Raw genomic sequence first — 24,845 nt, 5'->3', positions numbered from 1 at the left:
GAGAAACTTATTTCTTACTCACTTTTTAAAGATTTATGTAATGAAAAATTATTTTTTCCAACCTGGCTTATTATAGTTCACTCATTGTGATAAAAATAGTAATTTTTTTTTAAAAATATATATTTATAATTCCAACCATAAATTTCAATTTTTTTTAATATATACTTATAATTCCTATTGTAATTTTCTAAGAATTTACTCTCTCCATTATTACTTTACCACATTTTTTTAAGAAAATATATGCAGCACAAAAAAGCTCTTAAGGGCAACTAATGTTATCGAGCAAAATTAGAGTTTACAAGTGTTTGAAAAAGCAATTGTTAAGTTGCTACAGAAGAAGTCATTCTTCAAGAAACTACGTTGAATGTTATAAATATTTTTTAGTTTTCAGAATGTTATACCTAATCTTCCTAGTAACCATTGCACTTGGGCCAAGTCAGGTGTAAGGTGCACATTTTCACCATAATTTTTTGAGAATACATAGTGCGGTCCAGATTGCACTGCAATGCCACCATTCCCGAAGAATCCCTAGCAACCCTTGAAAAAACAAGCATCCTTAGTGTGCATTAGGGCTGCCAAAACGGCGCGTTTGCAAACAATGTGTTCTACTCATTAAGAAACTCGCGTTTGATTCGTTCAATTAACAAATGAAACAAAGCCAAACTATTTTTTTTACGCTCGATATATAAACAAGCGGAACACGAAAAAAAAAAATTCTTTCGTTTTCCGGTTATTTTGACGAAGATTGACCATAATACTACAAAAATTTATAATTAGTTAAAAAAAATACATTAAATTATATTTAAATGATATTTTAATATAAATAATAATATTTAAATATTACCCATACTCTTAACATCATACTGCTTCATGACAATGATTGTCAAAGAGTCTTTGCCGGCCATGACGATAAGCGCCCTTTATAAAATTCAATAAATGATATTACACCAACATTTTACCGACATTGAAATAATAAATAAAATAGACTAAAAAAAGTTTCCACCTTCTTTCCTGTCAACTGTTAACGTCCACACCTTTCCACAATCACGCCTTACCTACTATCGATCTATGCACAGTAGCCACATACACATTCCAAAATTGCATCCCAAATATTGTATGTACAAAGAGTCCGAAAGATTTGAATACAGATTCCTCGCCAACACTATGAACAATTTACACACATTATTTACATTAAACCTCAATGAGTCCCAATCAGGTCAAATATATATCAACAAAAAACATATAAATCAGCTTTCCTGCCCAAAATTCTACAGCCTTCAGCTCACATTTTTTTTGGCTTGTTATGTAAAACTATAATCGGTCTCAACTGCAATTAGAAATGTGAAGTCAAATCATTATATAAGCAAGCAGCAGAGTCGAATCCTCCAGAAAACAGAACAGCTTATTTTAGATTGTAATTTCAAGTCACTGGCTCCAATCCCAAATCCCTGATTTTCATTAATGAGAAAACAGAAGCTAGAATAAAAAAAAAAACTGAATAATTATTTTTCTGGTAAATTCATGATTATGTTTTCAGTTAATAAGCAAAATAAATAGCATGATATGGAACGCAACACTTCAAGAGCTATTAAAGAGAGAACATCAACCAATTGAAACCATATTCCTCAAATTTCTACCTAGAACTCTTAACAGAATCAAGGGGCATTTACATACATACCATCCCATTCCTATGTATTTACATATCTAGCGCCTAAACTTTGCCTTTTGCATTTATGCCATGCAAAACTTTCATCTCTTTTAAGAAGTGAGTACATGTTTTCATGCATAGGATATAAATGCAAAATTTGAAGTTTAGGTGTTGGATATGCAAATACATAGGCATTGCGTGATATGTATGTAAATCTTCCCACAATCAAACGAGTCATGGAATGATTAAAATTCTATGCCCATTCAGAAAATGGATGGAAGTCTTAACCTTGCTGATAACCAACATTGTGGTCAGCAAGCGGGTCTAACCAAGTTCCGTGTGGGAGAAATTCATTCGAGAATAGAGGGGCATTCAGTCCAACGAACTTTTAAAAATTCTCTTACAAAATTTCACCAAGCCTTCATAAACTTTCAATAGAGTTCGTCAAGGCTCCTAAGAAAATTTCACAAATAGTTTGCGCAGTAGATGAATCCACAAAAGGACAGGACCAAGATAGTCAGAAATATGTTGAAGGGACAATGGCTTAGAGCTTTTCTCTCTCTCTCTCTCTCTCTCTCTCTCTCACTGTCGCGAGAGATCCGTTGAAATTTAGATACCAACCCTCCCAATGAATTCGAGATATTTATGAAGTATGCCAAGATAAAGTTAATAAGTATTGGATTGCTCGTTGGCCGTTTTCCATAACATATGGATGTAGCACTCTCAACCCACTATCAAAACATATGCGAGGACCTTGGATCCAGTTCAAAACCAGGAGTCCTATTTTAATGATAATTTTGCCTGGTCTTTACAACCACCAACTGTTTCAAAAATGCAGACATGCCCGCAACTAGGGTTGTAACTGCGCCAAATCAACTTGTGAGCCAGTTCGGGCTCGGCTCAATAAAAGGCACCTAAACTGAGCTTGAAGAGCTAACAAGCTAAGCTCAAACTAGCCTCGACTCAACTCGTTGGCTCATTAAAAGACAACTAATATAAAATTACTTAAAGTATATTAAAATTTCAGTTTTTATCTTTAAATTAATAAAAAGTTTTAAAAAAATATTTTATATTTTGTATCAAGTGAATTCATATTAACTATCTCTTCTAATCTCATTATGTTTGTGATTTTATTATAAAACTTACTTGAAGTAATATTACTCTCTTTTTCCTTAATAAACGAGCCGACTCAGAGCAAAAACGGACAAGTACAATTAACCTTGAGTTCGATAAATTAATCAAACTCAAGCTCAAATTAAGGGTGGCTCGAACTCAACTCGACTCGTTTACATCCATATCCACAACAATGCCGTGCTCGAAATAAAGCTTAGCACATTAGTCAGAAACAAAGTGAATAAATAATAAGATGCTGCCAAGTATGAGCGCCCACCCTACCAGAATAACAACAACAACAAACCCTTTATCCCACTAATTGGGGTCGGTTAAATGAATTTTTTTCTCCATTGTGTCCTACTGAGTGTCATATTTTTATTTAATTCTAATTAATCAAGATAATTTTTTATACAACATGCAAAAGTCTTTTTAGGCCTAGCTCTACCTTTCTCAACATAAGTCGAATATAAAAAATCTACTCCTATCTGGATCATCAGATGGTCGATGTTTAATGTGATCAAACCATCTAAGAAGAAATCTCTTTTCAATCTTGTCTGCCAGTGGAGCTACACAAACGCTTTCACAGATATATTTGTTTGATATTTTGTCTCTAAAAGTCAAGCTACTCATCCACCCAAGCATTCTCATCTCAACATTTAATTGAGTTTTATGCTTCTACATTATAGACTAACATTCTGTGCCATAAAGCATTAACCACTATCTTATAAATTTTTTCTTTAAGTCTAAGCGGTATTTTTCTATCACACAATAGGCCTGATGCATTCATTCACTTCAACCAACCAACTTTAATTCTACTAAAAAAACATTCCCATCTATATGACCATCACCTTGAACAATAGACCTGAGATATCTAAAAGTTTCACTCCTAATAATTTGATTACCCATTGTTACAACTGTGTCACTAGATCTACTACCACTAAAATTATAGTCAATGTATTCAGTTTTATATCTACTCAAATAAAAGCCTTTAGACACTAAGGTAGACCTCTATAATTCAAGTTTATCATGAATTCTTTCTCTAGTTTTATCAACAAGAGGAATATCGTCAGTGAAAAACATACACCAAGGTATATCCTCTTGTAATGTTCAGTAAGTGCATCCATAAACAAAACAATATGGGCATAAAGCCAATCCCTAATGTAATCTAACTGAAAGAGGAAATACTTTGTCATACCTACTTCTATTTGAACACAAGTAATATTTCTAGTACACATATCTTTAATGACTTAAAATATAAGTCATATCAACACTTTTTTTTTCTACTACTCTCCAAAGAACTTCTCTTGGAACCTTATAGTAATCTTTTTCTAAATTAATAAAATCATATATAGATCCTCCCTACTCTCTCTGTACTTCTCCATCAATCCTCTCAATAAATGTATAGCTTTCATAGTAGAATTGCCCAACATAAATCCAAACTGATCATGAGAAATCTTTGTATCACGTCTTAATTTATGTTCAACCACTCTCTCCCATAATTTTAATGTATGACTTGATTCTTGTAAAATATGTGAATGGTTGCAGCCTTTGAAGTTTCCTAGAGGATATGCATCGAACTTGACCGGTACATTGACTTGGAAGCAGAGAAGATATTCCATATGAAGAGTCACGTCTGTTGTATTTTTTTTTTGTAGTGCTTGATACCAATGGCTTGTAGTGTTTTACCAGCTCCGATACTCAGTCCATTAATCAAAATCAATGCATTCTTCAAGGGTTTATGTACGGGAAATTTGAAAGCTGATGCATTGAAAAATCTTACCCTATAAGAGGTATGTCTTCTCGATATCTAATTATTTAACTTTAAAAAATTCATTACCATAACTTACTAAATAACGAACGATGGTGAATATTTTTGAAAAAATTAAAAGACCATAAAAAATAAAAGCCCCATTATTTTGTATTTGATTATTTCAAAAAGATTACCACCTATCACTTTCGTTATCTAAACGTCTGGGCTAGCCATGATGACTTTTTGCGAGTCACTGGTACTAATTGGAGATGTGAGGAGGTCGGCAATGCATGGTTTGCTCTTTGGAAGCTGCATGAAAAGGTGGCTTCTGCTCTAAGATCTTGGATCTGGGATGTTTTTGGTGATGTTCATGCTAGAGTTAATAGGGCTGAGCAGAGGGTCAGTCTCCTACAGACTCTTGATGAATCTTTTGATGATATTATCCATGACTTACAGGAGGCTAATAAAGAATTACTGGAGGTCTCCCTTTGGGAGGAGGAATTGTTGCAAAAAAAAGCTGGGGAATACCACTTCTCTCAAGGTGATGAAAACACCAAATACTTCCATGCTTGCATTAAACAAAGACGAGCCAATAACACTATTGTGAGGATTAAAAATGATGAGGGGAGCTGGATTACTGGGGACGAGGAGATTGGGGAAAGCACTGTTCTTTATTTCTCTAAACTTTTTGAGTTTCATGAGACATCGGGCTCTATTGATGCTTCCTTATTTGATGATGTACGTCATCGCATGGTGGATCTCGATCTCTGTGGTATTCCCTCGGATGAGGATATTTATTCTACCCTTCTGGACATTAATTGCAACAAAACCCCTGGGCCTGATGGTTTCACCCCTGCTTTCTATATTAAATATTGGAGTATTATTAAGGATAAGGTGGTGGAAGCTATACAGAGTTTCTTTAAGGGGGAGATCCCTGGAAATTATTTCTCTGCCGCTACTATCGTTCTTGTTCCCAAAAACACTCAAAAAAGATCTTAGGACCATTTTAGACATATTTCTCTGACATATGTCATATCTAAGATGATTATTAAAATTTTGGTCAGGCGTATTCTACCTCATCTCCACAAATTAATTTCCTTGAATCAATCTGCCTTTATTCGAGGACGAGGGATCACGGATAATATTATGCTTGCGCAGGAACTCATCTTGGATATTGATAGAAAAAGTAGAGGGGGAAATATGATCACTAAATTGGATATTCGCAAGGCTTATGATTATGTTAGTTGGGAGTTTGTCTTGAAGGTGCTTAAATCTAGGGCCTTTTCCCAGGATTTTTGCAAAATTATTCTCTCATGGCTCAATTGCAATAAATATAACATACTCATCAATGGTCAATCTCAGAGCTTTTTTAGTGCGGGGCGTGGGATAAATTAAGCAAAGTGACTCTTTATCCCCTACTATTTTCATTTTAATATTTGATTATCTTTCTCGCCTTTTGATTATCATTTTAATATTTGATTATCTTTCTCGCCTTTTAAATAACCTTTTCAGGAGAAACCCCATTTTGCAATACGCTCATAAATCCAATACGTTGGTAACACATTTAACTTACACCGATGATATGATATTGTTCTCTAATGTTATCAAAAAACGGTGAGAGATATTCACAGTTTAATGGTGAACTTCCAATCTGTCTCTGATCTTTTTTTCAATGTCAATAAATGCAACTTATACATGGGAAATACGGTCAATTATCCTCATGCGTGCTAGATTGTCAATTTTACTCGATTCTCTAGTTCTACCCTTCCACTTAAATATCTGGGGGTCTTCTTACTTAAGGGAAGGAAGAGGCGAGTTCAGTTTGATGAGGTGGTGGAAAAGGTGCGGAAGAAAATCTTGGATTTAAAAAATAATTTCCTTTCATTTGGGGGTAAAATTATGTTGCTCAGGAGTATCTTACATTCTCTTCCTCTTCAAGTTTTCCAACTCAAGAAAAACACTCTTTTGAGCCTCGAAAGTTGAGCCTCGAAAGATGTGAAAGATGTTTCAATAAGTTTTTATGAGTGGGGAATCATTCAGGTAGAAGATGAATGCCTTGGAAGAATATTTGCAAACCCCTCTAAGCTGGTGGTCTGTGTTTCAAATCTCTGCACCATATTGCTGATATTAATGTTTTTAAACAATGGCTTAATTTTCGGAAATGTGATCCCTTTTGGGTCATTTTCATGCATGGGAAATATTGTCACTCCTCGCATCCGACATTGATCAATTGGCGGTTGGGGGATTCCACTATGTGGAAGAGAATGCTTCATATTAGAGATTAGGCAAATGATTTCATATACTGGGAGGTGGGGAGTTGAAACATTTCCTTTTGGCATGACTGTTGGTCCCACGTAATGCTTGAAATGAGGGATACACGATTTTCAAGTCTTACGGTTTCTGATACTTGGGTGGATGACCATTGGAATTTTCCTCTTCTCCTTAATCTTCTGGGTTTTGAGGGAGCTAATTTCATTTCCACCATTCCTATTAAGCCTCATTTGCAAGATACTCCTACGTTGAAATTTCCTATTTCTTGCTCTACTACCAAATCTCTATATTCCGCCATATATAATTTTCAAAAGCTCCCTTGGGGAGAGGGTGTTTGGAGTTGGGCATTAAGTCCCTCTATTTCTTTTCTGGCTTGACGGATTTTCCACTTTGTTATTCCATGTGATGATATCTTGAAAATGAAGGGTTTGAGATTTGCTTCACGTTGTTATTTGTGTAACTCGACGAAGGAGACTGTTGACCATATTTTCTTTTATTGCCCCTTTTCACTTTTTATATGGAGGAAGGTTGACATGTGGTTTGGCATTATAGTGAATCCAGAGCGAAATCTTTTGCTTACCACTATGATTTGCAATCCAGATCGAAAATAGAAACATTTTTTACAAGTCTACCCTTACATCATATGGTGGTTTATTTGGATGGCTCGTAATGATATTATACATGAGGGTAAAACTATTCAGAATAGGATGATCTTTACTAATATTATTGCCTATATTAATAAGCGTTGAAGGATGAGTAATGCTAAACAAAGCTTCTTTCGGGCATTAACTTTTTTCTTTCTATGGGGCTTGTGGTCATGGCTGAGAGGAGATCTCCTCTTCTCCCGGTTTTGGTGAAATAGAGGCCTTCTCCCAGGGGTTGGGTAAAGTTTAACATCGATGGGAGTTGAAAATTTAATAGTGCGGGCTGTGAGGGCATTGCTAGGAATTTTGCTGGGAATTGTATTCTTTTCTTTTCTTCCCCCTCTTACTTCTTACGCTGACACTCCTATGGAGGCGGAGGCTCAGGCCATCTTGATGGCTGTCATTATAGCTCACTCTCTTAGCTGATATTTTATTATCTTTGGTTGACATTTTTGCCAATGGTGTCGAGGCCCCTTGAGAGATCCTCTATTATATTAAGAGGATTAAAAACCTAATCTCTAATATGAATGTGATATGAAGTTTCAATTATTGGAAGGGAAATCAACCCGCAAATTGACTTGCTATTTTAGGTAGCGCCACTAGTAACAGTTGGGTGAGATTTGATCCCCCAATCTTTAAACACTTTGCTGGTTGGTGACAAGATTGATGCCCCATATGTTCGTCGGGATGTCTCCTCTTAGCTTGTTATTATCTGTTTGGTGGTATGGTTTGGCCCTGAATTTCATTAGGGCTGTCCTTATATTTCCTTTCCTACTTCAGACTCTATTGGCTCTCAGTTGGGGTGGTGGTTGCCGCTCACCTTATATATATGACAGTACCTACTTTTGGTTTTGTGGTACTTTCTTTGGGTGCTAGCTTTTGCACTTGAGTTTACGGGTTTTATTGGCTTCATTAACTCAATCTCTACTTTCACGGGCCCTCTTTCTTTCCTTTGTCATTATTAATGCAGGTTTTCTTTCGTAGAACTCAGACGCTTGTGATGCTGTTGCCGCCTGGAGCTCTTCACTCGGTCTTCGTGTTCTTTCTTAATTTTTTGGTGTACATCTTTTGTGGGGTATACGATTACTTTGGTATACTGAATTTAATATTTTTTTGGGTACACTTTTTCCTTTTAATCCTTTTGGTGTGGAGTTGTAATGTGGATAAAAGAACCGCATGATTTTTATTTTGTTTTTAGACGAGGATCCTTATTCCCTCCCTCTTTTTGTATTTTTAATTTATATTAACACGTAGAGAGCCACGAGATGCTCTTTTCCTTAATATATATATATATATATGTATAAAAAAAATAATAAGACTAATTAGATAATATGATGATGGCATCGGTAGCGGGCTCTGCTAGAGTTTCGCCCAATGGCGATTACCGAAGTCGAAACTATCGGCTTCACTCTTCTCCGTCATCTCCCACGATGATGATTTCATGTATGCTCGCAGATCTTCTCTCTCAGTCAACGACGCTCGCTAGCAAGTTGTTTCTCCAGCCCGATGGCGTTTGACTGCTCGCCTTACCAGAAGACGATCACAACGTCTTCCTGTTTCCCACGTCTTCCTTTCATACGTCGTATCCTAATCGACGACACGCTTGTCTGCTCACATTCCCTGCTCGACAGACGATTTCGTCTCGCAGTTGGACGCGCCCAAAGTCTGCTCGCGTCGCCTCGCAGATTGTCACGGCTCGCCAAGCCGCTCAGAATCTGAGCGTGGTCATCTGGCCTGTGTAGATGGCCTCGACGCTCCGTTCCTATGCCACTGCCCTTGTCTGCGACTTTCCTAATCCTACTCGTACCCCTCTTTCAGGTTCAGAGCCTGGTTTTGGTATCGGTAAGTCCTGCAATGTTCCACAATCCTTCCACGAGGCTCTTGATGGTCGTGGTGATCACACTTTCATTAAAAAGCTTGGTAAAAAAATGGGAAACCTGCTTTTTTTTCTCTCTGAGGTTGAAACCAGTAGTACTCTTGCGTCTTCTTGGCGTTTTGCTCTAGTGGGGAAATTTCTTTATGGTCACCCAAAACTTGAGATAATTCGGAAAGATTTTGATGCTATGAAGCTATTAAGTAATTAAAATAAAATTTTCGGGGTTAAAACTACACCTGTTCAATTTGAAAATTCTCTGCTCCTTAGCAACTGCTAGATAGATCCTTGAGAGTATGTGTACAAGCGTCGAAGAATGCAGGCTGATGGGTGCTATATGTTAGTTTTTATTTTCTGTTAGTTATAAGTATTTAAAAATATTTTCGAACTTGTTATAAGTTAAATTTTATAAATAAAATGACTCTTTTGTGCTTAGGATTTTATTTTAATTAAAAAATGAAATTATTAGATTGTTTTCATCCGTCCAACCGACAGTTCCGCCTTCGTAATTCCAAGGACTTGGAACGGGTCGTGAAATGTAGCTTCCAAGGATGTGACCCATCCTAAGGTCACCGGATCTGGTCATAATTTTGTAGTTAAGCATCCTTAGGGAAGAATAGTACTAGAATGGGTGAGAATATGAGTTGTTACAATTTATTAGACACCAAACCTTTCTAAAGCAACTTCAAGTTCAACGCTCAGATGAATGAGATTCTATAGTGATGCTCTTGTTTGGGAATTTCATAGTTCCTAAACAAAATGACACAAGCATGTTCTGTCGTTCAATAAAGAAAATATGGCATACTCTAAAGTAAATGATGCAAACTAAATCCACAAGATCAAAACCAAGGTCTCATCAACAAAGCAACGAGAATGATCCATAACAAAATACTTCAATCTATTAAATATTTTTTAGATCATTGTTTTATTTACTCATTATCATAGCAAAAAGAAAATAATTATTACTAATCGATTCTTAACTATTGTTGGCGGACCAAAGGACATTGTTATAAAAAAACTTCTCACAGTTCAAAATATCCGTTATGTATCTAAATTATTCAACAAGATGTTAACTATCCAAAAGCTAAATATAGATTAAAAAATGCAGCATTATTTTTATCCTTCATATTATGTATTTTAGGAGCAGGACAAGGAGGATGATTGGGCTTTCTAAAAAAGAAAAAGAGGATCTCTACCACCCAAAGGAATTTAATAATCAAGGAAGCTCCACACAATTTATAGTGTAATCCTTCCCTTCCAAAAGGTTTAATTTTTGTAAGGAAAGGATACAATTTCACCACATCTTAGTCATCATTCTTTTGTTATTCTTAAAACTATGTTTCCCTTGTCATTCAAAAAAAAATATTATTAAAGAATTTTATTGTGATATTTGTGAGTTACACAAACACAAATATAGCAAATTTCTAAAAATAACCAAGAACTAATAGATGTTTCTTTCTCTTTTATAGCAACACCTAGAGATGATCATTTACACCTAAAACCTCTAATGCTTGAGGGAATTGGGTTCTTTAACGAAAATTGCAGTCATGAATCTTTTACTAAAAATTAAAAGTGATGTAAATACCATAATTCCCACCTTTATCAACATCAAAATTCAACATAGTGTTTAAATTAGAATGTTCAAAGTCTTCTAATCATTCCCGCTCATATTTTGAAAAAAATTAATTATTTTCTCTCATATTTAAAAAAAAAAAAAAGTTAGATTCTCTGTAACAATCCAACAAAATAAGGAAGAAGACTGAAAGAATGGTCACCTACTTGCTACCACAAAAGACAAAGTTTTTAAGAGAACAATTCAAAATAACAGTAGAAGGGTTGAACCTAACGACCCTCATCTTGTGATCATAAGACCTTCAGGAGCAAATTACACTAAAATATTCTCATCGCAATCCTAGTGACCATCCAATGTAAATGCTAACATGATCTCCTCATTGTGACTCCTCCATAGAACCTTATATCACTCTGGTTTAGATTGCATTTCCTCATGATGGGAATAAAAAAAATTCACCGCCATTCCCCTATATTCATGGACTACAATCAAAGCATTATAAATGAGTATTTTGTAGTTTTCAAGATCCATAAGATGCTTCATCCTTGACCTTCAAGCTACCATTTTCTTAGCTTGTGATATTCATAGACTACAAGCAAGATGTTCTAAATGACTATTTTGTGGTTTTCAGTGCTTCATAATTGAGATCCACACTATCTTTTTCTTGGCTTGTGTCGTTTCTTCTTTCTTTCATAATTCTTAGCATTTCTCTTGTTAAACTCAAATCAATTTTGTTTTAAGAAAATTAGCATACTACTCCTGACTTATGGGTAAGGACCGATCAATTAATTCCACACCAACTGCTTCATGTGAGAAGAATGACCCAATGGAGGACATGATTTGGTCAAATAAACTGGTTGTCAAACTTTTTTCTACCAAAAAGCTCGGGCTTATGAGTAAGAACTGATCACTTGGCATTTCTATGACCACATTTTTCAAATACACCTCCACAAAAAAAAGTGTCATCACTCTCCCTGAAATAAAAACTTTTCAAAATCACTGATAATCATGGCAAGAGCCCACAAAATCATATGGTGGCAGCGTGGTAGTCACCAACCGTTGAACCTGACACAGTCAAGAAAAAAACCATTCAAGAGATAAGGAAGCCAAAAACTACACGAATCATTCAATCTCAATTAAACTATTGGCTCTGATATCACTTAGTTAAGGAGTGAACCAAAAATCAGATTATAGTTGAGCAAGATACATTAGTAGCCAACCTACTTTCAACCCAAAAAATATAGCTTATGATTAAGAGCCAAACACTAGGTATTTCAATACCCAAGCTTCATTTCAACTACCCGATTTGAAGCTAAACCGAGTCACTAGTGCCTAAACACTTCGAGTCTTCTGCAAATCTTCCATCATGCCACTCTACATCACAACTTTATAATATATTATTAGCAGTTGTTGATTTGCATCTCAATTGAACTACTCCGATAACTAATTTCTACGCATTTATCCCTAATATATGGGTTAACATTACCATTGAAGGAGATGAAAGCTACTTTTACAATCCCATTACTGTGAACTAGAAAATGACAATCTGATACAACAATCATCCATCAATAAAACCGTGTATTTAAAAAATGAAGTACCAAATATATAGCATCTAGATCAAAATTCATGATTAATATAATTGTAAATAAAACTATGCACCTTGGAAAAAAAATGGAGGTTGATAAGAGGTATGATCCCAATAATCAGCTCTGAGCACATTCGAAAGGATGTAAGGTTCCTTCAGCAAACTCATGCATCCTAAATCTCTCAAGGAAGTCAAAAGGCCTGTAAAAAATTTAATAAACAAAAAAATTGGTAAAAAAGACAATGAGCGGCATCCCTGTCAATTAACAGATACAGGTAGCAGAAATAATATTCTTTTGTAAAGCAGAATTGGAATAAACAGAGTAGAGAATGCTTGACAAAAGAAAAAAAAAACGGTAGTTTTCTGTAAAATTAACTATTAGAAGTATAAAACTAGCTACCCCCAATCTAAACAAAGTTGACAAATGCTCAATGATAAAGATTAAAGTAGCTACGAATTAATCTCACGAATCAGGTTTAAAATGTCTACATTGTGAAGAAATTTACACCAGCCTATTCAAAATGAGACCTACATTCCAAACTAGAGAACTAATAAAGCCCGGCAGCGATCCCTTTATTACTAGAAACGAAAACAATGGAAGGCAGATTATTAAATAGCTGTGTACAAGTAAATTACACCCTCTACAATCCTCCGAAGTTTACAATAAGGAAGATTTACATACATACCACACAGTTCCTATGTATTTACAAATCTAACACCTATACCTCAATTCTTACAAACAAGCCACATTACCTATGCATAAAAAGGTGTATTTCACTATTCGGAAGTTAGAATGGTGGTTTTTTTATGTGATATGTAAAAGAATTGGGTGGTATTAAGTAAAAAAGAAAAGTTTAGGTGTTAGATATGTAAATACATAGGAATTGAGTGGTATGTAAGTAAACGCCCCTAACAAATAATGATTGTAGCATGTTAATACCAAATGAAATTTTGTACACAAACAACCTCATATCACATTTGAATACAAATTATAAAAAAATGTTTTCCTACTTTGTAACTGATGTAACTGTACAAAGCAGATAATTAGCATAACTAAAATATCAAGCTGAATATGGAAAATTATGACTTATGCAAAATAAAAAATCTAATCAGTTCAAAAATGTTAGCTAGTATTTCAGTCATATGAGTGAAATGATATCTTACAAAGAAGTCTCACGATTATGCAATAACTTGTGCTGATTATTTTCCATGAGGCTAAGAAAATCAGCAGACTCTGGTCCTGCTACACCTCCAGCAACCATTGAGGGAACTTGCGCAAGTGGGCTCCACATCTGTACAAAATGTCCAGTTAAACATTAGTTTTTAGGGAAATTAACATACCTAGGTATTAAATATCTCAGACCAAAAAATTCATTTTTACATACATTACACTTTGGTGCCTTAAACCTATGCATGAAAAGTGGTAATAGTCCTATTTTGATGTGCTATTAAAGTTTTGAGTGTTGTGTAAAGTTTAGATGTGAGATATGTAAATATGTAAGAATTGTGTGCTATGAAAGTAAATGCCCCTGGCTTTTATGATACATGATTGAAAATAACTGGACAGGATGTCAATAATATTTACCTTGATTGTACTATCGATTCCGCTAGTTGCAATGGCACAATGAAATGGATGGCACTGGACACAGTTGACAACTAGGGAAAAGAACAGTTTAACATAGAAAAAGATTTAAAAGAAAAATATACAGACCAAGGGAGAAAAGGTACCAGTTTCATCTCCAAGAAGCACTTTAACCAGTCTTCCTGTTCTCTTCTCCCAAATAAACAATCTCCCATCATCACTGCCACTTGCCACAAACTCACCTAATAATAGTATAATTAAGACTACAGATAAGGAAGAGAACTATACACTAGTATGCATTTTTTTATACACACATAGCTTACACACTAAATGAGCTTATCTTTACTGACCGGTTCATTAAATCTCCCAAAAAGAAAAACAAAATTATTGCTTTGTACATACAATCCTAGATCAAGATACGAACAAAAAATTATATCAAACTTCAATAAAGAGTTGGATAGGCGGCATTCATAAGGGGAAAATGTAGAGAAAGAAAAATGATATTAAAATACTCCTACCGAGGATGTGTTCATGAAAATAAAATATGTTTCTCTTATTATAAGTATGAAAGCCTGAGGGCACTAAAAAAATCATTTAACTAGAACAAGCTTTTGTATTTAACATAAGGAATGCTTCGTTGTATTGTATGTATATTTGTCTACATATAAAAATAAGCAAAAACGAAATCATGGGGAAAAAAAATCTGATCAGGGAATATTTCCCAGTATTTTATATAGATCATTGACTTTTCCATACGTACAACACCGTCATCATAATCTTCTCCAAATTAAACTTTGTCACATGTTCATTCAGCTTTTGAGCATATTTAAATTATGATTCAATTATGTAATAGGAAGACATTATTTCTTGTCGTAGAAGCTTAAAATACTTTAGCGCAATTAACGAACCTACCCTATATATGATGTCTTAAAGTAGTAATAAAGACATTCAATGAATATAAAAATTTAGGTTATCCTCACTTCTATTCTATCTTCTTCATGACCTAACCCGAGCCTTGGAATTAACCAAGAAGAAAAAAGACGATCGGTCGGTGAGAAATTAAAATTCGTTATTAATAAAATGAAAAAGTCACCAAGTAAATTAAATTAAATTAAAGCAATATATTTAAATTTACCTTGTTACTAATCGTCTGCATCTTTTATAAATATTTCTCATTCTCTCGATCATCTTTTAATCAATTAAATTAACCTGAAAAATTAATTTAAAAATAACGGTAAGCTAAACAAGTCAGTGAATACTCATATTCTTAAACTACAAAAATGTAAGAAAAAAAAGCAAAATGCATACCAAGTAAACTTTTAAAAAATCATTATTAAATTTAAGAAGATATCAATGAATCTTACTATATCAATAGCATATTAATATACTTATATATCTATACAATCATCACAGGAGCATTGTCTTAAAATTATGTCACTTAAGATACTTCAATATAAATGTCCTTTTTCACATACATGTACATGTACCTTAGTGTTCTCTCACTAGTACCATCAAAATGTAACTCCATTATAGTCAAACATGCACATACAAACATACTAAAAAAAATATCATATTTTGAAAAATAAATATTTCATTATCATTTGCATAACATTCAATATTCTAGTACAAGATTCAATAATAATTTAAACAAAGCTAAGTACACGGGTTATTCCGACCTTTTGCCCTTTTGCTTCATTCCCCATTAGTTCGGTTTCCCGACCCTTGCCTTGTCTCCACTTTGCTCAACTCCTTGTTTCCACTTCTATGATTCTTCGCTTCCTCTCACCTAGGTAACCGAAACAGGACCGTCGCAATCCTCCCCACTTATAAAAATTTCAGTTTCAAAATTTATAAATGGACCGCAAGTCACATCTCATTAAGTAGGTCAACATTAGTTATCCATAAATTTTCTATCGGATTCCTTTCTCCTAAAATTTCGGTGTCTGAAATGAAATAATTATTAATTTGAGTTAACTTAAATTTTTATTACTATTAAAATTTTCTTATGATTATTCTTTTGACTCTTTTATCACGATTTAATTAATTATTCTTAAACAGTGCTCTGATAACACTTTTATCACGACTCGACCCCGATCTAGGAATTAACCAAGACATGAACAAACGGTCAAAAGATGGAAAATAAAATTTCGATGTTCATTTAATATAATGAAAGAACCACTAATTAAATTAAATTAAATTAATGTTTTTAAATTTACCTCATGTGTGGTTGTCTGTATCTTTTATAAACATTTTTCATTTTTTCGCTCATCTCTTAATCAATTAAATTAAGCTGAAAAGTTATTTTAAAAATATCAGTGAGCTAAAAGAGCCAGTAAATACTCATATTCCTAAATTACAGCAATATAAGAAAAAAGAAAATAAAATATATGTCAGTTAATATTTTAATAAATCAATATTAACATTTGAGATGTTATCAATGAATCTTATTATATCACTAGCATACATATATCATTTTATATCTATACAAAATTCAATAATATTTTAAACAAAGATGAGCTCACAGATCATTCTTACAATATAAACAAAATTCAATAAAACTATAAATCATATATATGCGGTACTATAATAATAACAGTAAATGTATTTGGTTGAGAAGAAATAAAATATTATTATAGCTAAAAAATATGAGTACTCACCTCGATCATAAACGATTTGCTTGCTCTTAAACTTGTATCACTTCTGAAACGTATACAATATTCAACCCTAAATTTACTTAATTATGTTTTAATTTAATTTATTAATTATTATTGCATTACATTATTTAACTGAGAACTTAAATAATCAAACTTTAAGTTTTTTCATTGCACTAATAAACACTTTTGGAAAAAAAAATAAAACTCTAACCTTTCTTGATGTCGCTACCCTCTCTCCATCTTAAAATCAAACCTCCATAACTTGAATCCTGATTTAATTAAAATTTATAATTAATAATTAATGTAATAATATAATAAAAATTAATCAATTACTAGAATAAACCCTAACCTCACGGTTCAGTTCCCTTAACTCAAAATACTTTATTTCGTCTTAAACTTTATTATGAGAGCAAGACCTGAGAAAGCTCCTCTCCCTTCTGTGCTCGATGTTTCCTTTTCTTCTTCGTACAGATAAAGCCACACAAAGATTTCCTGCTCGAAGAACTTGGAATAGTCAAGAGGAGCTTCCTACTCGACAGCCCTGTTGTCATCTTCCTCGCCTGCTCGTAGGGTTTTGGTTCTTCACTTCCTCGCACAGGACGCTAAACGATCATGCGTGTAGGTACTTCGATCTCTTCCTTCGACTTCAATATCAAGTGCCAGACTCGATGCTACCTCTAGAGGAAACGACGCCCCCTTTCCTTCTGTTAGGGTTTGACCGGTTTCCCTTCTCCCTCCATTCATCTTCTTCCTTCAACAGACGCACCCAATGATGTTGTTATATGGTAAGAGAAAACAGCGAGCCATCCTTCATCTTCTCCTTCGGTTTCTTACTCTCTTCCCATCTTCCTTTACCATAGACAAGCCGCTCAGTTCTGACTGCGGCGTTTTAAAGAGTGAAATCTACCTTCCTAGCTTCCCGACCCTTTCGCTTCATTTCCCATTAGTTCAATTTTCCAACATTCTCGATTCTTCTCCACTTTGCTCGGCTCCTCGCTTCCACTTTTATGATTCTTCGCTTTCTCTCCCTTGGGTAACTAAAATGGGACCATCACATCTTATACCTAACATTCATCTATTAATTAATTATCATTATGCAATACGATATATATTCATTAATTATCAATATGCCATACTGTGGAATTCTAAGAAAATATAGGAGGATTTGATTGGAAAAAATTTAGGAAACTCCTCGATGAGTTTTATTCTCTTATTATTTATGTTTATTTCAAAATTATTTCATTTCCATATTTAGGGTATATATATTTGGTAAGTTTGTAAATTAGAAGGGAATAGTTGGCCTATATATGTAACCTCGTAAGTTTAAGATCGAGATTAAGATTTGAGAGAAAATTTTCTCCTCATTTTTTTTTCATGGTATCAGAGCCTTCAGTGCTAGATGAATCCTCACTTCTTGCCAACACGAGCTTCTTCCAACTTTCTTCTCTTCTAACTTCAACAAAGGCTTTCCTAATGGTAGGGAGAAGCTTCATCATCATGATTCTTCCTCTGATCCCATCTATGTTCTTATTTAAACCAAACAAGAACTTGATCATCCTCTTTTCTCTCCACTATTATTTTTATACAACATAGAATCTTGAGGGCACTTCCATATATTAATATCATACATATCCAACACTAAACAGTACTTCGTGTGTGTTGAAGTATTGAGTCGCACTTAACTAATTGAAGCTCCCACAATTTTGTCTCAATCTCAAACAAGTTTGCAAATTCTTCGGTACCGGAATAAGTCTCGCGTGATGCTTCCCAAATCTACTGTTGTCTTATAAAACAAGAAATTTTCTCCAATCTCTATGATCATAGGATTGATCAACCAAGACATGACCATGTCATAATTGGATCTTTCATGAGCTATGGTTAGGATTAATGAGCTCAAGAATAGTAAAGGTGGAGAATTCTGACCATTGAAGATATTCTTCTTTTTCATTTTCATAAACGAACATAAAAAGGAAGTGTGACCATTGAAGGAATTATGGCCATTGAGTTTATGATAAATAATAAAGGTAGAGAATTCTGGGTCTATTTGGACGGAATTCATGGTCTTTGATTCAGAACTAACCTCCAAAATAGAATTAGACATCTTGATTATGTACTTCATCATAAAAGAAGGGATTTTTGACTGTCGCTTGTTGAGTGGCTGCTTGATGGGCTGCTGCAACTTGTTGTAGGAATTTTGGGGGCTGCTGCTCTGATTTCCACCTGCACAGATCCAACAAGGCCCTATAGGGAGAAGATCACTATGGATCTACAGGAATCCTAGCAGAAGAAGATCTCGTGTGGGAGAAGACCTCTTGCAGTAGGTCTCTGCGGTTGGCGATCTACAGGAATCCTAGTGGGAGAAGAAACAGGAACCTGGAGACGGCTCTGCAGGGAGAAGATCTACTTCTTCTGAAAAGCGAGCGGGGAGGACTGCTTGGAAGGAGTTCACACTGCTCTGGGAGTAGTCTGTAAGGCTGCTCTAGCTGCTACCTAAACCTGCAACTGCTCTAGTTGCTACCTGCGGCTTATCTGCGAGAAGTTTGCAGGGAGCCGGCTACAAGTATAAGATCTAAAGAAGGCGTTTAGGTACTGGTAGTTGCAGGGAGAGGCTCCGATAAAGGAAGTAGAGCTAGGATTTGTTTCAAAGCTATAATACCAAATTTCTTACAGTGTTTAAACTGATGCTAGTTGGGCAGGAGAATTCACCGATAAAATGTATTTTGTCCTATCATGTGCATCATGATAGAACAAAATACATTGAGATTGATAGACATTTTATCTCTAAAATGTTAAATGACGGCATTATTGCTTGATCTACATTCCAACCCAAATTCAAGTAGTTAATCTCTTCGTTAAAGCTCTACCTTCAGGCAGCTTCACTGAGTTGAATGCTAAGCTGAACCTTTACAAGATATATGACCCAACTTTGAAGGCGGAGTGAAATTCTGAGAAAACAAATGAAGATTAAATTGGAGACAATTTATGAAACTCCTTGATGAGTTTTACTATCTTCCTATTTATGTTTATTTCGATTTATTTTAGAATTATTTCCTTTCTATAATTAGGGTAGATAAATTTGGTAAATTTGTAAATTAGAGGGGAATAGTTGCCCTCTATATAACCGCATAGTTGAAGGTTGAGAATAAGATTTGAGAGAGAATTTTCTGCTCCGTTTTCTTCACATACCACACTTCATTCTATAGTAATTGCATGTGAATCCCTCAGTCCCACCCACAATACCAACTAAGGTCCAAATCGTGATCCCTCGCACATAATTTTGAATCTAAATTAACTATGACAAGCTTCCCAAGAGTGCCGTTCCACGCTAATCTTTATGCTCTCACTTGTGCGGCTTCCATAGTACTGCACTTCCTCCATGCAGCTCACTCTGCGACCCCTATTTTTGCCCTCCATTGTATGACTTGTACTCATTTTTTTAGAAAATTATATATCTTGTTACAAATATTTCAATATATACAAAGCTCAAACTTGCATTTAATATTAATGTTTGAACAGTTAAATTAATGTTAACAAGTTATTAAACTGAAGCAAATTTTCTCTATTCCACTTAAACCAACATGCATCCGCTGATTGTCTATCTGATAATTATAATGATTTATTTAAAAGGTTACAACGTTATATACATGAATAACTATTACTTATATATTTAAAAAAACCTAAAAAACTAAATACAGTCATTTTCCCATTCAATCCATCCCATATGCATCAACAGAGCTAAGTGAACAGAAAACAAGACAGGGTTCAAAGAAGGGAGACAAGAGAGCACGTTAGTAAGGGAAAATCTTTTCCTTTTTTTTTAATATAATTTCTTCTGCGAATCGTTCTTGGTTTGTGGTCTGTAGTCCTCAAAACTTTTATTAGGAGAAACTTTTTTGAGAAAAACTATATTTTAAGGTTATATTGATTCAAATTAGAGTTAGCAAGCTTAAAAATTATTATAATCTAAACAAATAATATTTTAGATTGTCTACAAAGAACAAGATCTCATAACTATTACATATATATTAAATTAAAAATCAAAATATTAAAAATAGGCATTTACCCACTCAATCCGATCCCATAACCATCAGCATAGCCGAGTGAACATGGAACTAAACTGAGGGTAGGAAGGGTAGACAAGAGCCCAGAGCTAGGATGGTAATGATTAATCTGATTTTCCAAAATTCATTGGTGAATTGCTATCATTTTGCGGTCAGCAGCCCGAGAAAAGTTTTTGAGATAAACTATATGATACCGGAGTAGAAAGCCCAAGCCACAAAAAAAACCTAAATATTATTATTGAAATTGAAATCTGTTGAAAGATCTCGAAAATAATTAAGATTATATTTCATATTTGTTATACTCTAAATTTAGAGGGTCATGAATTGTATCAGTGATCTTAGGAATCACTATTTATTTTCTCTTTAATTAGGGAGATTAGCTGCCTCTTATATTTGTTATTATTCATTTCCCTGTCTACTGTATTCTGCTTTTATTGTTTTCCTTACCAGTAAATCCTTTAATGAGTATTTATACACCTCTTTGCATCAATAAGAATAAGACCTCTTATATTTCTTCATGGTATCAGCGAGTCCGATCCGCAGGAGCGTCTTCCTCTAAGCAAGATCATTATAACCAAGAGCTTGCGGCGGCTACAATAGTGTCCGATCCGCAGCGGCGTCTTCCTCTGAGCAAGAACGCTAAACCCTAAAGCTTGCGGCGGCGATCGATCTAACTAGTAGTTTGGATCGTGATCGGCGCAGAGACCCGGAACTCCACCTTTCCTTTCTTCTGCTTCGTCGTCGCGAAGAAACTGCGACCAAAGCTCGGTGGGAAGGAAACTAGATGATCATTTCTTGCTGGCATGGATCGAGTGCGTGGTTGATGAAGCGATTCCGCATCTCGAAGTCCATTCGGCGGCGAAGGCGGTAATCTTTTGCTTCAACTGGTGAATCTCGGGATCCTGTTGCACGCTCTGTTCTACATCTCTAAAATGTCTGAAGTCACGTCTAGGACAAGTCAGCTTCTTCAGCCATCTCAGTCTGTACCTCAGAGAAATACATCATCTGAAAACAGAGAAATACATCTGAAAACCATCCCATTCAGATCACTACAATCCGACTAAATGGTGATAATTTTCTTCGATAGTCACAATCTGTTAGCATGTATCTCTAAGGAAGAGGAAAGATTGGCTATATCACAGGTGATACTAAGCAGACTGACGTGAATAATATAACTTATGTCATTTGGGATGCAGAAAACTCAATGGTAATGACATGGTTGGTCAATTCCATGACTGAAGAGATGAGTGCAAATTATTTGTGTTACTCTACAGCCAAGATATTATGAGACAATGTTTCAGAAGTGTACTTTGATCTTGGAAATCAATCCCAAGTTTACGAATTAACTCTACGACTTGGGCAAATTTACCAAGGTAAGGATTTTGTGACAAAATATTTCAATTCTCTTAAGCGGATAGACTTATTCAACGATCATGAGTGGAAATCAAACGATGACTACAACCAGTACAAGAAGATAGTGGATACTGACCGAATCTTTAATTTCTTGCAGGTCTAAACGTGAATATGATGAGGTCTGTGGCCGAATAATTGGAAAAAATCTCCTGCCTCTAATTAGTTAAATTTTTGCAGATGTAAGGAGAGAAAAGAATCGGAGACATGTGATGTTGCAGAAGAAGAGTGCAGGTTCAACCGTGTCCGTGGAAGGATCAGCGCTAGCTACTCCTGAAGCTCAAGTAAACAGGAAAACTTCTCACAACCATCGTGTAGAAGACAAAAACAACCTGCAATGTGACTATTGCAGAAAGTCACGCCATACTCGCGAAAAATGCTGGAAGTTGCATGGTAAACCACCAAATGGTAAGGAAAAAAAATTTGGTGAACATAGCACACCTACAACAAATGAGGTCGAGTCATCCCAAATTATTAAAGAATAATCAAGTCATCTTCTTAAACTGCTGAAATCTTGCTCATCATCTAATGCTCCTATCGGTTCTATAGCATAAACAGATAGTAATTCTTTGGCTTTATCTGTTCTAGGAAGTACTACTCCTTGGATCATTAATTCAGGAGCATCTGATAATATGCCAAGTTGTTCTAAATTATTTGATTTGTATTATCCATGCTCCGGTCCCGAAAAAATCAGAATAGCTGATGGAAGTTTTTCACGTATTGCAAGAAAATGAAATATTAAAATTTCAGAAAAAATCTCTTTGAAATATGCCTTACATGTTCCAAAACTTACATATAATCTTCTTTCCGTTAGCAAATTGTCCAAAGATTCTGATTATTCAATTCTTTTTCTCATTCCAATTATGTTTTTCAGGACCGAAACTTGGGGAAGATGATTGGAACTGCTAGAGAAATAAATGAGTTGTACTACTATGATGGAACTGATTCTACGAATAAAACAGCTCATGAATTAGGTAATACAAGTATAAACTTGACAATGATCAAGTTATGTTATGACATAAAAAATTAGAGCATCCTAGTTTTCCATATCTCAAATCTTTATTTCTTAAACTATCTAAAATATTGATTGTTTAAAATTTCATTGTGAAGCGTGTAATTTATCTAAAAGTCGTCGTGTTTTGTTTCCAATAAAACCACATTCTGCTTCAAAACCATTTTATTTATTGCATAGTGATATTTGGGGCCCACCAAAGTCAACACACTTTCTGGAAAAAAATTATTTGTAACATTTATTGATGATCATACACGAGTATATTGGGTTTATTTATTGAAAAAAAAATCTAAAGTTGAAGAACGATTTAAAGATTTTTCCACATGATTGAAAATATATTTCAAACAAATATTGGCATTCTAAGAACGGAAAATCAATTTCAAACAAAAAATGACATTCTAAGAACAAATATTGGGATGAAATATTTCAACAAATATTTGAGAACATTTATTTTGGAAAAATGTATTTTGCATCAATCTACTTGTCGTGACACACCACAACAAAATGATATTGCTGAAAGGAAAAATATGCATTTACTTGAAGTTACCATGACACTTATGTTTTCCATGAATTTCCTAAATATCTTTGGGGTAATGGACTCTTTACCTCATATTATTTAATAAAAAAAATGTCATATCGACTTCTGAAATTTAAAACATCTTTACAAGTTTTGAAAAAATTATTTTTCCACATATAAGATAACAGATGATCTCCCATTAAAGATTTTTCGATGTGTTTACTATGTGCATGTCCCAAATGTGTTTCACTCAAAACTTGATCCCAAAGCTGAAAAATGTGTTTTTATTGGGTATGCTTCCAATAAACGTGGGTACAAAAGCTTTAATCCTGTCATAGAAATTTTTTGAGAGCATGGATTTCAAGTTTGTCGAGGATCAAACTTTTTTTCAAAATAATTTTCTTCAGGGGGAGAACTTAGTTGAAGAAAATAATTTTTGGGAAACTTTAACCATTTCTTTAACTAATTCTGATATGGAAACTAGGATCAACACTACTAATCCTATTTTGTCAGATGTTACCTTATCAAAAACAGGGGGCGAAATACTTCTAACAAGTCATAATCCAGTGGATCATAATCCTCAACATGAGCTACATGTTTATACTAGAAAAAAATTCCATAAAGTTACTACAGCCTCAGTTATTCTCTCAGCAGATGTTCAATCATCTTTGCCGAATAATGACTCTACAACTCAGAGTGACCTTCTCTCTACTTCCACTCATTCTGATTTTAATCTTCCAATTGCTTTCAGAAAATAAATCCGAACAGGCACGAAACATCCTATCACGCAATACTTGTCATATGAAAAACTATCAAAAAATCATAGAACATTTGTATTTAGGATTTCTAATATGCTTGTTCCAAAAATTGTTCAGGAAGCATTAGGTGAATCGAGTGGGAGATTAGCTGTGATGGAAGAAATAAATGCTCTTAAAAGAAATAACCTTTGAACAGTCATTGATCTACATAAAGACGGTTGGGTGTTCACGGTGAAGTTTAAAGCTGATGGAAGTGTGGAGAGATACAAAGCGAGACTAGTAGAAAAAAGATTTACTCAAACTCATGGTATTGATTACCAAGAGACGTTTGCTACTGTAGCTAAAATTAATTCTATTAGAGTACTTCTTTCTCTTCCAGTTAACTTCAACTGGCCAC

At 34.5% G+C, this 24,845-nt stretch overlaps 1 protein-coding gene across 1 annotated transcript in view; it reads right to left on the bottom strand.

Moving 5' to 3' along the window:
* Nucleotides 1-1,084: 1,084 nt before the first annotated feature.
* LOC110023657 (WD and tetratricopeptide repeats protein 1) overlaps nt 1,085-24,845 on the bottom strand; it is a 134,720-nt gene continuing 110,959 nt past the window's right edge. Inside the window, 5 exon segments of the mRNA XM_020723170.1 lie at nt 1,085-1,448; nt 12,529-12,654; nt 13,619-13,746; nt 14,040-14,110; nt 14,183-14,278. Of these exon segments, the coding sequence (XP_020578829.1) occupies nt 12,573-12,654; nt 13,619-13,746; nt 14,040-14,110; nt 14,183-14,278 (377 nt within the window). The 3' untranslated portion in view covers nt 1,085-1,448; nt 12,529-12,572.

The sequence above is a fragment of the Phalaenopsis equestris genome, unplaced genomic scaffold (assembly GCF_001263595.1).
Source record: "Phalaenopsis equestris unplaced genomic scaffold, ASM126359v1 Scaffold000226, whole genome shotgun sequence".
Taxonomy (NCBI): Eukaryota; Viridiplantae; Streptophyta; class Magnoliopsida; order Asparagales; family Orchidaceae; genus Phalaenopsis; species Phalaenopsis equestris.
This window is presented reverse-complemented; position numbering and strand designations above follow the sequence as displayed.